Here is a 14,424-nt window from a genome sequence, read left to right as displayed (position 1 = left end):
CTGACAAAAACTGTCAAAACAAAAAATGTGAAAATCAACCTTATCAACTCTGAAATACAAAGGTTTATGGACAATAAATAAAAACTTAGGCAGGACCAAGGCCAACTAAACAAAGTAGAAGGTTCCCTGTTCCCCAGCAAGGTACAGGGGACAGCCATCTGTATTCCCAGTATGGGTATCTGCTTCCAAAGGAAGCACAGAGTATCCTATTCCCAAGGACTGTTTCTTTCAACCTGCCTGAGTATTCCCCGACACACTGACACAGGGGGCCTGCCTCGGTTTCATTAAACTTGGAACTCTCTTAGGGCATTTCAGAAGTAGAAATTTCCTTGAAGACACTGAAAGCCAATTTAAAAAGGTGTTACTGCATGAAACAAGCAAACAAACAAACAAACAAACAAACAAACAGTTGGGGCAAACAATACCACACTGAAAGCCAGGGAGGAAAGCAGCGAGAGTTTTGGGGAAACAGGATTTTGAAATCTCCCATGTACCATGGGGAAACTAGAAAATACATGCACAGGGCAGGATGTATGTGCATAAAAGACCTGAAGAGACTTTAAGGTTTCACTATTGGCTGATGTTTAAGCTTAATGCAAGGAAGAAATTGCTTAAGGCAGAGTTGTAAATGGCCTCTAAAATCTCTAATATACAGATCATCTACCTACAAAGATCTGGTGAACTTTTTTTCCTTTTTCTTCCTTTTCTTCTTTCTTTCCCTTGCCTGTCTGCCCATCCCCAGGCACTTCAGGAAATCTGAACAGAGACATTAGAGACCAACAAATAACACAGTCTGTACAAAAAATGGCTTAGAAAACTAAACATACCAAGATCTTAAACCCATAACAAGCAGTAGCAACAAACCGTAGGCAGGGAGAAGGAGAATCTGATTTCCAGACTTATTACATTATGATATCCCAAATGTCGAGTTTTCAAGAAAAAATTATGAGGCATTAAAAGAAACAAGAATGTATGGAACATTCACAGGAAAAAAAATTAACAGAAACTGACCCTCAGGAAACAAACATTGGACTTCCTATACAAAGACTTGAAATCAACTATCTTAAATATACTTAGCGAGCCAAAAAAATCCATGAACAAAGAAACAAGGAGAATGACGTCTTTCTTACCAAAGACAGAATACCAACAAGTATAAACATGTAATCTCTGACTATAAAAATGTAAATGGTGAGGGTACAGGCTTATACAGAAGCAGAGTTTTCATGTACTACTGAAATTAAGTTGGAATCATTTCATATTAGGCTGTTATTATATTTTGTTGTGCATAATGTGCTCCCATGTATAACAGACACCTATGTTTTTGGCCCAAACTTTCAGGAAAAAAAAACTTTAGTTTTAATATTTTAATTCAATTTGTTTATTTATATTTAAAAAGAAAACCAATTACTGTATTCCAAGGTATTACTTTGCATATGTATATCATTATTGCTTTCTACAGTAACACTTTTAATGCATAGCATAAATAAAAGAATTACCTAAAAACATTTATATAGATATAGAATCAGTACTACCCATGTATCATGTGCATCTGTACTTTTCCCTAAAAAATTTGGGTAAAAAGTGCACATTATACATGGCAAATGATAGTGTATGCTAAATATATTAACGATAATCCCCAGGTAACTACTAATAACTAAAAAGTATAAAGGAAGGAGAATAAGATGAAAACTGTACATTACAAAAATCAAGTATAAAAGAAGAAAGTAATGGAAGAATTGAAAAAGAAAAAAAGATATAAGACATAAACAAATAGCAAAATGGAAAAAAGTCCTTTTCTATTAGTACATAGTTACCTTAAGGTAAATAGATTCAACTCTCCAATTAAAAGGCAGAAATGGCAGAATGGATAACAAAAACACAACATACCTATATGTTATCTAAAGAAGGCTCACTTTAAATCTAGAGACACAGAGTTTGAAAGTAAAGGATAAAAAAGATATTCCACGCAAATAGTAATCAAAGGACAGTTATTGTGGCTATACTAAATTCAAACAAAAGAGGAGTTAAATTTAAATTTGTTAAATAAAGGGGATTATTAACTGATAAAAGGGTCAACCTATTATTAACTGATAAAAGGGTCAACCTATTGATGAAGAAGTTACATCAATTATGAACATATACATACCTGACAATATACCCTTAAAATATATGAAGCAAAAACAGACAGAAATGAATGGAGAAATAGACAGTTTCATATTAATAGCTAGAGTCTTCAATATATCACTTTCAATATGAAAGGAACACTAGACAAAAGACCAAAAAAAACAAAACCAAAAAACAGAGGAACTGAACTACACTACAAACCATATGAAACTAACAGACATATACAGAACATGCCAACCAGTAAGAGCAGAATACACAATCTTCTCAAGTGCACATGGAAATTCTACAGGAGAACATAGGTAGGCCATAAAACTGTTATAGTAAATTTAAAAGGAATAAAGTAACACAATATTCTTTGACCACAATGATGAAACTAGAAATAAATAACAGAGGAGAAATTTAGAAAATAAACAAATATGTGGTAATTAAATAGCCTTAAACTATTAATGGTCAAAGATGGAATTATAAGAAAATTTGGAATGAATGAAAATAAAAACAAAACATATAAAAACTTATAGAATGCAGTAGGCAAAGTTTAAAAGGAGATTTATATCTGCAAAAGCAGTTCTCAAAGGAAAATTTATAGCTGTAAACACCTATATTAAAAAATGAATAGTAATTTCAAGCCAATAATATAATTAAACTCTAAATAATTAGAAAACAGCAAACTGAACCTAAAGTAAGCAGAAGTAAATAAGATTAAAGTAGAGATAACATATAGAGCAGAAAAACAATAGAGATGGACAAATTCTTAGAAACATGCAAACTATGAAAACTGACTCAAGAAGAAACAGAAAACCTGAGTAGACTTATCATAACAAAGACACTGAATCAGTAATAAAATTTCCCTCAAAGAAAAACCCATGACCAGATGGCTTCACTGATGAATTCTACCAACCAAAAAGAATTAACATCAACCATTAACACAGTTCTCAAGCTCATCCAAAAAGCAGATGAGGGAAAACATTTTAACCATTCTATAAGGCCAGTATCACCCTGATACCAAAGGCAGACAAAGATATCACAAGGGAACTACAGAACAATATCCTTTATAAGCAGAGATGCAAAAACCCTCTTCAAAATTCTAGCAAATCAAATCCAGCAGCATATGAAAAGGATAACATATCATGACCAAGTGTGATTTATGCCTGGAATGCAAGGCTGGTTCAACACATGATTATCAACATGCTAATATTTATAATGATAATAATAATAATAATAATAATAATAGTAATAGTAGTAGTAATAGTAGTAGTAATAGTAGTAGTAGTAAACCAGATGATCATCTCAACAGATGAAGTGTTTGACAAAAACCAGAATGCTTTCATGGCAAAAATGCTCAATAAAACAAGGAAAAAAAGGTAACTTCCTCAGCATGATAAAGATCATAAATGAAAATCCACAGCTAAAACTGTTCTGGATGGCAAAAGACTGAATGCTTTCTTCCTAAGATCATAAACAAGACAATGGTGCCTGCTTTTGCCACTTACTTCTATTTGACACTGTACTGGAAGTTCTAGCCAGATCGATTAGCCAAGGAAAATAAAGGGCACACAAATTTAAAAAAGAGGAAGTAAAACTATCTCTATTCACAGATTACATGATCTCATTTGTATAAAATCAGTTTTGTTATCTATACACTAACAATGAACAATACAAAAAACTGAAGAAAACAATCACACTTAAGGTAGCATCAAAAAGAAAAAATACTAAAAATCATGAAATCCCAATGGGCCCCCAAATAGCCAAAAAAAATCTTGAAAAAGAATATGGTTGGAGGTCTTACACTTCATCATTTCAAATATTATTTCAAAAAATACAAGTAAAGCAAAACAGTGTGGTACTGGCGTCGAAACAGACACAGACCAGAAATAAACCCTTACACACATAGTCAAATGATTTTTATGCCCAGACCATTCAACAGGGAAAAGACTTTCTTTTTTCAACAACTGGTGCTGGGACAACCAGATATCCGCATGCAAGAGAATAAAGTTAAAGCCTTACTTTATATAGTATACGAAAAATACATCCTGTGTTCAGAGATTGGAAGACTTACTATTATTAAGATGGAAAGAAATCCAAAGCAAATACAGACTCAATGCAATTAATATCAAAATTCCAATGACCTTTACAGCACAAATGGAGAAGCTGAACATAATAGTCACATGGAGATACAAGGGACCGAACGGCCAAAAAAGTGCTGAAAAGAACGAAGGTAGAAGAATCCCCTTCTCGGTTCTAAAACTTACTACAAAGCTACAGCAATCAAAATATTGCAGTAATGGCATGCAAATAGGAATGTAGATAAAGGGAACAGAACTGCAAGCCTATACATAAACTCTCAATTTTATGGTCAGTTAGGTTTAGACCATGGAGCCAAGAGTACTCGGGGAGAAAGTACTCTACAATATCTGGTGCTGGGATAACTGAATATGAATATCCATGTGGAAAAGAATGAAGTTCTGACCCTTACTTCATACTACAGACAAAAATTAACATATGTCAAAGATGCAAATAAAAGTCCTAAAAGTATAGAAATTTAAAAATAAAATATAGGGACAAATTGTAATGACTTTGGATTTGGCAATGGTTTCTTGGATGACATGAAAAGCACAAGCACCAAAAAATATGTGCACCGGGCTCTTCATCAAAGGACAGGAAGAGTGAGTAAAAAGACAACCCAGAGAATGGGAGCAAATATTTGCAAACTATACATCTGATAACAGTCTACAATCCAGACCATCTAAAGAAACCTTACACCTCAAAAACAAAATAAAAATTAAAACAACAATTAAAGACTAGGTAAAGACCTGAACAGATATTCCTCCAAAGAGGAAATACAAAAGGCCAATACACATATCAAAAGATGCTTGGTGTCATCAGTTATAAGGGTTAGGGAAAGGGAAAGGCAAATCAAAATGACAACAAGCATGAGATACCACTTCACTCACACGAGGGTGACCCCCAAAAGGTAAGTAAAAAGGGTTGGTGAATGTGGAGACACTGGAACCATAAGACATTGCTGACTGAATATAAAATAGTCTGTCACTGTGGGAAAGTTTGACAGTTCCTCAATGAGCCAAACAGATAATTACCATACGACTCAGTATTTCCACTCCTCGGTATATTCTCAAAAGAACTGTTTACGGTGTTTAAAGGAAAACTTGTACACTTCATGTCAGCTCTATTCCCAACAGCCAAAAGATGGAAACAACCCAAATGTCTATTAATGGATGAATGGATAAAAAAACATAGTATATAATGAATACGTGCAATGAAGTACTGATAAATGCTAGGCATGGATGAACCCCAAAACATTAAGCTAAAGTAAAAGAAGCCTGATGCACAGTCCACATATGGTATGATTCCATTTATATGAAGGAACCAGAACAAGCAAGCTCGCAGAAACAAGAAAGTAGGCAAGTGGTTTTCAGGGGCTATTGGGAAAAGAGAATAGAGACTGCTTAATGGGTATGAGGTTTCCACTAGGCTGATGAAAAAGTTGTTGAACCAGATAGCGGTGATGGTTGTAAAATACTGAATGTACTCAGTGCCACTAAACTGTACACTTTAAAATGGTTAAAATGATAAACTTTATGCTATGTGTATGTATTTTCCTACATACACAAAAATGCCTCTACCCAGATCCTTTCCCCTTATCTCTTCTATGGAATAAAAAACCTTAATCAGTGCTATTCCCAATTCTTCCTTATTTATAAAAAGGTCATATTGCACTATTTATATATGTAATCACTGTCACTGAATACCTGTCAAATGTCAATTATGAGAAAAAATATTTATGGTAAACTGTCTGAACATTGTCTGCCTTCTTTCTTCTAGACTATTGGTCTCTTAAATTATTTGATCATGGGTCCTACTGATAAAATATTTTTTTGAAGATTTTATTTATTTATCTTTAAACATAGAGGAAAGGAGGGAGAAAGAGAGGGAGAGAAACATCGAAGTGTGGTTACCTTTCTCATGCCCCCTACTGGGGACCTGGCCTGCAACCCAGGCCATGTGCTCTGATTGGGAATTGAACCGGTGACCCTTTGGTTCACAGGCTAGTGCTCAATCCACTGACTTACACTAGTCAGGGCTGATAAAATATTTTTGATCATCAATTACCAAAGTTGATATTTACAGGGTGGGACAAAAGTAGGTTTACTACTGTTCACACAAAAATATAATAATTAGTAAATAATAATATAAGAATAAACTGTTTTGCGTTAATCACAACTATAAACTTACCTTTGCTCCACCCTATATTTATAAATTACATATTACTACTGTACTTATATATTATAAACACATAAAATATAAAATTTAATTTAGAGAAAAATAAAGTTTTTCTTTCTATACTCCAAAGAACCATTTTGCAAGTATTACTCTTTGTAAAGCACTTCTCTAGACACCCTAAATTTTATTCTTGGGTTAAAATAGTTGTCTGCATCTGCTGACCAATTGAGATACCTCTTTACTGAACTCCCTAGTCAGGTCACATTTAGCCTTACAGGCAGTTACTGAGCCTTACTGTGAGGATGCTGCTGAGGACTGTTACACTGTAGTGCCTTCTAGATGAGGACAGATGAGTCAATTTCGCTGAGGTTTTAGTACCAGAAATATGTGATGCTTTTGAGATTTTGTTTTTATATTATAGATTCACGTGATTGATTACAAAATTCTAGGGACACGAACCAGCAGAGAAGAAAGCAAAATTAGTGGCTCACAAGCATATCTACAAGGTGGATTTATCTCCCCTCTAGCATCGACTTGTCTTCCTGTTACTCACAATTCTTTATTTATTTTTTAAAATCATGTTGTAGCTCACTCCTCTCTGGCTTCCATAATTTTCTTTCATTCAAATTTTTCATTTATGTTTTAAAAATCTTATTGCATTATGTGTGTATATGTGCATGTGTTTTAAAGTAACTCAAAATTTCCTGAAAGACAGGGAAGTATGAATAAACAGAAAACAAAAACAAACCCCCCGCCCCAGCAATATTGTTCTGAATAGAGACCATTCTAAACTCGAAGCTCCTCCATGCCAGGAATATACTTTGCGGATTCTGGAGCAGTTAGCAGCCAAAGGGTAATGTGTAAATGAATATCGATGAAAAGAAAGACAACTCACAATAGCACTGTACTACACTTTCTCACTCTTTTCCAGTTGGTAAGAAATATAGTGAGGAAAGGGCAAATGGCTTTTTTTTTCCACCTGTGTGCAAAGCTTAACCAAAAAGTCCATGAAAAAGGAAGTCACAATGCCAGATGCAATTTGTAGCCATGTACCTGGATGCGTTTCCTTCTGGTGTGTTCAGAAGTCATTTGGGGATAACTTGTACTCAATGCTTTCTTCTTGTTCTTGCTCCGCTTCTCAATGTACCTCCTTTGATGGTCAGTGATGCTGCTGTATAATTTAATTCGCCTGGGTGACAAACAAACTCTTTCATGGCCAAAAGCCTGGATCAGTCGGGCAGTGTCAATGGTGGAAGCAGAGCTGCTCCTCTCATGCAAAATCATTTCTTTATCTGTTTGGGTCAATATATCTGATTCCACAGGAGAGGTGGTGGTGGAAAGGATGTTGGTGGCAGTATCTGTGAGCAGCTCACTGTCCTCTGATGGCCTAGAATCTGAAGAAGTGCTGTTTATATAATGAAAATCTGGCTGTTTTCTCAGAATATATTTATCAAATTTAACCTGTTCAATTTTAATCTGATTTGAACCTCCAGTTTGATGAGTAGAGAGCACCTTGCTTTTTTTAAGGTCTCCTATGTTTTTATAGCATTTCTCCAAGCTTTTATACCGCTTCTTTTTCTGAAGCTTGTTTTTCTGTTGTTGCTGTCTACCCCTCCATTCTTTAGCATCTTGTTGCTCTCTGCTGTCACCCTGTGTACTTTGTAAGGGCTGAAGAGAATGTGTGATGGGATGCTGAAGAAGTTTAGCCAAACGATCAAGTCGCTCCACTAAGGATACTTCTTTCCTATCACTGTACCCTGGAGGTTTCTGCTGCTTCTGTCGCTCCTGATACTTGTTCCACAGTTCATTCAAACTTGTAATGTGCTGAGCTGTGGGCTCTGGGGTGACCTGAAGATCCTTTTTTTGATCATTAATCTGTTTGTCACACTTTGCATAATCTCTAGCCTGACTTTTAGTAGGATGCATCACTTCCTTGTTTTCCAAATTTACATTGATACTGACACTCTCTATTCTGGTCTTTGTCTTTTCCTCCTTTTGAGAAGAGGGAGGTAGACAAGTATGTTTTTTGTCTGGATGATGCTGAAAGAAATCTTTCCAAGAATGCCTCATGAAAACACTTCCCCCTAAAGATTCATGGCAAAAGTCTTGATCACTTGGCAGGTGCACGGGATGATGAAAGTAAAACTTGGCTGACCTGAATACAGAATGAGTAGTATTTTCAAATTCTGAATGACATCTGGACTCTGAAAAGGAGAAAAAAAAAGATTTTAAAGGACTTTGAAAACATTTTAATTCCCTTTAGAAATAGTATTCACACTTATAGAAAAAAAGGAAACAACAATTTATATAAAGTTTCAGAAAACTCACTGCCTGAATAAAGATTTTATGCCTAGTGACCAGATTGGCATGGTAAGCGTTTAAGAGACTCGGGTCAGAAGACCTGGATTCTGGGTGGGACTCTGCCACAGATGGGCTGTATGACCAATAGAAAGGCACTATAGAGTCCTCTGGGCTAAACAGCAGCTGCTTCGTATTAACTGCTATGCGTGGGGTATCACAGTATGTGCTCTGTATCTTCTTCTTTCCCTTTTCATTCAATTGTGTTGATAAAACTGAGTGATGGGTATTGTTACTCCTTCCAGTGAAGAAACCTGAGAATTCATTTTAATCACCAGTAATTAATATGTGGGATAAAAAAAGAAAAGCTCTACATGTTTAGAGCCCCTTAAAATTCCTTTCTGTGAACGATCCTTACATTTTTTCCCCTCCAATTTTGTTTATTGTGGTAAAATATACCTAACACAAAATTTACCATCCTCCAAATTCACTTTTTGACAGTTACTATTCTACATCAAAATGGGCATTTTTTAGATGTAATAACATCTTACAATAATAAACCCTAATTGTAAATAGGGATGTAGGATACATATGTACATTTTTTGAGAAACAAAGACATATACATGCAACAAAGTAACACTTGTAACTACGGGATCCTTTTCACTTAAACTATAGATTATTGGCAACTAGGGTTTTCATTAAATACTTTGGGAATCCCTAAGGCTATTTCTCCAGAATATAGTAAAGCACATGAAATCTGCTTTTATGTCAGAAGTATAAAAATACAATCAAACTTTCCAATGAACAAAAGCCCAGGACCAGATGGCTTTACTGGTGAATTCTACAAAACATTTTAAGAAAAATTAATATAGAACCTTCCCAAACTCTTCCAAAAAACAGAAAAGGACGGAATAATTTCAAACTCATTTTACAAGGCCAGAATTACCCAGAAAAGGACATTACAAGAAAATTACTAGCCAATATCCCCGATGAACAGAGATGCAAACCAACTTCAATAAAATATTAAAAAGGTCATGATCAAGTGGAATTTATTCCAGGGATGCAAAGATGGTTCAATGTTTGAAAATCAGTTATTGTGATATAGTACATTAATAAAATGAAGAATAAAAATCAGCCCTGGCTGGTGTAGCTCAGTGGATTGAGCGCGGGCCTGTGAACCAAAGGATTGCAGTTCGATTCCCAGTCAAGGCACATGCCTGGGTTGCAGGCCAGTTCTCAGCAGGGAACCCACAAGAGGCAAACATACACTGATAATAATGTTGGAACTAATGAATGAGTTCAGTAAAGCTAAAGAATATAAGATTAATATATAATATCAGTTGTTTGTAGACATTAACAACAAATTATCAGAAATTAAGAAAACGATTCCATTTTCAATTGCATCAAAAAAAATAAAATACCTAGGAATAAATTTAACCAAGGAGTAAAAGATCTGTACACTGGAAACTTTAAGACATTGATCAAAGAAGTTGGGGAGGGCAAAAAGAAATGAAAAGTTATCCTATCCTGTATTCATGGATCAAAGAATATTGTTAAAATGACCATACTACTGAAAGCAATCTCCAGATTCAGTGTAATCTCTATCAAAATTCCAATGGAATTTTATTCATAGAATTAGAACAAACAATCCTAACATTGGTATGGAACCACAAAAGACTAAATATCAACACAAACTTCAGAAAAAAGAACAAAGCTGGAGGCATCATGCTTCCTGTTCACAAACTATACTACAAAGGTATAGTAATCAAAACAGTATGGCAGTTGCTTAAAACCAGACAGATCAATGGAACAGAACAGATACCCCAGAAATAAAACCAAGCATATAAGATCAATTAATTTATGACCAAAGAGTCAAGAATACACAATGGGGATAGTATGTTCAATAAATGGTTCTGGGGAAACTGGACAGCCACATTGAAAACAAATGAAACTGGATCACTCTCTCTCACCATTCAAAAAAACCAACCCCAAATCTATCAAAGACTTAAATGTAAGATCTGAAAAAAAACCCCACAAACAAACAAATAAACAACTCCTAGAAGAAAACAGAAAAGGGACAGCAAGTAAAGAGTATCTGTGGGCAGACAGATCATGCAGTCAAAACTAGGCTACCTTCTACCAACCCTCCTACAGTTACAACCTCTTCAGATGCAACAGCAGAATTATCCCTTCTTCTTTTCAAGGTAAGCCCCTCCACTGGAGTCCAACTCATTTTCCTTTCAAGATCTTGGTTCCGACCCTTATTATATTTCACCCTTCAGGTTCTTTTTCTTTACTGGATCATTTCCAATACCTTGAAAGCATCATTTAGTATACCATGAATCTAGAAGATGCTCCTATCTTCTTTCAGAGACTGGTCCATTCTTTGCTCCTCTTTACAGTCATCTTTGTAAAGTGGAAAATACAATTTTTCATTTTACCTTTTTCCCTACTCCAATTCACTCTTCTGATCAGACTATAATGATAGCACTGAACTAAAACTACTCTTACTAAATGATCAATGACCTCCACATGTAGCCAATTCCAGTTAATGTATGTTTGTATTCTGTAATCTCTTTCTAGGTAATCTCATCTTTCCCTGTGGCTTTTAGTACCACCTTTATAATGTTAACTACTCTCAAATCTGCATTTCAAAATATGACTTTTCCTTAGAGCTCTAGACTCATATTCAACTACATACTTGATATACCCTCTTGGATCTCACAGCTGTCTCAAATTTCAAAAGTCCCTAACTGAACTCTCTTCTAGCCTCTAAAATAATACCTCTCTCAATTTACATCTGTGCAAATGGCCCATCCATCACTCAAACCTGAAATGACATCTGGAAGTTATTCTTGAGACTTTCTATTCTTGCCATTAATTTTGACTAAATAATCATAAATCTGTCCACTTCTCTCCATTTCCTCCTACAATACTGCATGTCTCTAATAGACCTCCTGCCCATTGCTGTCTTCTTCCAATGTCTTCTTCAAAGAGTAGACAGAGTAATCTTCTAAAAATGTAAATTAACTTGTCGTTTTCTATTTAGCAAGTCTCAATGACTTTCGCTTACAATTAGAACAAAATCCAAACTCCTTAACAAGGCATACAGGTATTATATAACTTTTCTACCTTACCATGTATCATTCATTCTACTTTTTTTTTTAAAGATTTTATTTATTTATCTTTAGAGGGGAAGGGGAGAGGGAGAGAAACATCAATGTATGGTTGCCTTTTGTGCGTCCCTGCTGGTAGTTAGCCTGCAAGGAACTGGCCTGCAACCCAGGCATGTGCCCTGACTGGGAATTGAACCGCGATCGTGTGGTTCACAGGCCCGCGCTCAATCCACTGAGCTACGCCAGCCAGGGCTCCATTCATTCTACTTTTTGATCATCATTGGCCTTTCCTGCCTACTGCATCAAGTATCATGAGGCAAGTGGGGAAGCACTGAGCAAGTGAGTATAAACATTCAGTTTGTGTGGTTTACACAATATATAAGTAGAAGGAATAGAGGAAAACAAGATAGGAAACATTTGGGACCAATGAAGCAGAACAGAGCCTAGAAACATATCCACACACTTACAGTTAATTGAGCTTTGACAAGGGTGCCTAGAATACAGTGAGGAAAGAATAATCTTTTCAACAAATAGTGTTGGAAAACTGGGTATCTACATGCAAAAGAATGAAATGGACGCTTCCTCTGCACCACACACAAAAATTAACTCAGAATGGATTAAAGACCTCAATATAAAACCTGAAACTGTGAAACTCCTAAAAAAAATAAAGGGCAAAAAGCTTCATGACATTGGTTTTGGGAATGATTTCATGAACATGATATTAAAGCATAAGTGACAAAAAACAAACAAACAAATAAACAGCAAGCCCACAAAACAGTCCCCCACAGGTGTGATTGTATATAAGTAAAAAACTTCTATAGAGCAAAGGAAACAATTGACAAAGTTAAAAGGCAACCTATGGATTCAGGAAATATTTACATACCATATATCTATAATAAAGTGTTAATCTCCACAACATACAGGTTATTTCTACAACAAAAGTAAAATAATAATCTGATTTTAAAATGAACAAAGGACTTGAATAGACACTTCTCCAAGAAAGACATACAAATGGCCAACAGGTGGATAAAAAATGATTAACATCACTAATCTTCAGGAAAATACAAATCAAAATCTCAATGAGGTATCCTCTCACACCCATCTCAATGACTATTATAAAACAAAACAAGAAGTTCTGGCCAAGATGGAGGCATAGGTAGAAAACCTTTGCCTCCTTATACAACCAAAAGGAGGATAACAGCCAATTTCAAATCAATAAGCAACCAGAAGCACCAAAAAATCAAACTGCATGGAACTCCAACAGTTAAGGAATTAAAGAAAAAATCAACCAGAACCATCAGACAGGTAAGGTGGCGGACCTGGCAGGCCAAGACAGCACAGAAAAACCGTGTTGAGGCAGCGGACCATGCAGGTGGGGTTGGCTCAGGGAGGCGGCAGGCTTCTAGTGGGAGCTGGCTGAAAGTGAAACTGACACCCAGAGTTGACGGTGGACTACGGCAATTGCCGCAGTGGGAGAAAACTCCCAGTCTCACAAAAGAGTTGAAAAGTGGGCTAGAGACCAGCAGGGGAGCTGCACTGTTCCCTCTCTGGCCCCTCCACCACAAGCAGCACTGCAGCACAGAAAAGGGGTTGCCCTGACTGGGTGAATACCTAAGGCCCCACCCCCGTACCAACTTATCAGCTGTGCCAAGACAAAGAAATGGGGCCAAAATGAAAGAACACAGCAAACCTTCAAAAAGAGAGCTATGCAATGAGAAGATAGACAGCCTATCTGATGAAGAATTTAAAGCCCTGGTCATCAAAGTACTCACAGAACTGATTGAGAGCTTGGTCGAAAAATGAAAGATACCCAAAATGAAATGGACCAAAATATTCAGGGAACCAACAGTGACAGGAAGGACACCAGGACTCAAAGCAACGATTTGGAACAGAAAGAAGAAATACACATCCAACTGGATCAGAAGGAAGAGACAATAATCCAAAAAAATGAAGAGAGGCTGAGGATTCTCTGGGATAACCTGAAACGTTCCAATATTCGAATTACAGGGGTGCCAGAAGGAGAAGAGCAGCAACAAGAAATTGAAAACTTATTTGAACAAATAACAAAGGAAAACTTCCCCAATCTGGCAAAGGAAATAGACTTCCAGAAAGTCAGGAAGCCCAGAGAGTCCCAAAGGAGTTGTAGCCAAAGAGGAACACACCAAGGCACATCATCATTAAGTTACCCAAGATTAAAGACAAAGAGAAAATCCTAAAAGCAGCAAGAGATAAGGAGACAGTTACCTACAACGGAGTTCTCATGAGGCTATTGGCTGATTTCTCAAAAGACATCTTGCAGGCAAGGAGGGGTTGGAAAGAAGTATTTGAAGTCATGAAAGGCAAGGACCATATCCAAGATGACTCTATCCAGCAAAGCTTTCATTTAGAATGGAAGGACAGATAAAGTGCTTCCAAGATAAGGTGAAGTTAAAGGAGTTCATCATCACCAAGCCCTTATTATATGAAATGTTAAAGGTACTTATCTAAGAAAAAGAAGATAAAAAATATGGAGATTAAAATGACAACTAACTCACAACTATCAACAAAGGAACCTAAAAAAAAAAAAGAAAAACAACAAAAACAAAAACTAAGCAAACCACCAAAACAGAAACAGAACCAGAGAAATGGACATCACATGGAAGGTTAT

At 36.0% G+C, this 14,424-nt stretch overlaps 1 protein-coding gene across 7 annotated transcripts in view; it reads right to left on the bottom strand.

The window, feature by feature from the left end:
- ALMS1 (ALMS1 centrosome and basal body associated protein) overlaps window positions 1-14,424 on the bottom strand; it is a 203,738-nt gene that overhangs the window by 28,152 nt on the left and 161,162 nt on the right. For 6 of the 7 annotated variants that reach the window (XM_037048203.1, XM_037048204.1, XM_037048205.1 and 3 more), the window contains one exon: window positions 7,417-8,567. The exons of the other annotated variant lie outside the window; for it this stretch is intronic. In XM_037048203.1, coding sequence (XP_036904098.1) covers window positions 7,417-8,567 — 1,151 coding nt within the window. The remainder of the gene's footprint in view (window positions 1-7,416; window positions 8,568-14,424) is intronic. 7 annotated transcript variants of the gene reach the window in all.

This window comes from Sturnira hondurensis, unplaced genomic scaffold, assembly GCF_014824575.4.
Source record: "Sturnira hondurensis isolate 20B ecotype Veracruz unplaced genomic scaffold, ASM1482457v3 Scaffold0006413, whole genome shotgun sequence".
Lineage (NCBI taxonomy): Eukaryota > Metazoa > Chordata > Mammalia > Chiroptera > Phyllostomidae > Sturnira > Sturnira hondurensis.
This window is presented reverse-complemented; position numbering and strand designations above follow the sequence as displayed.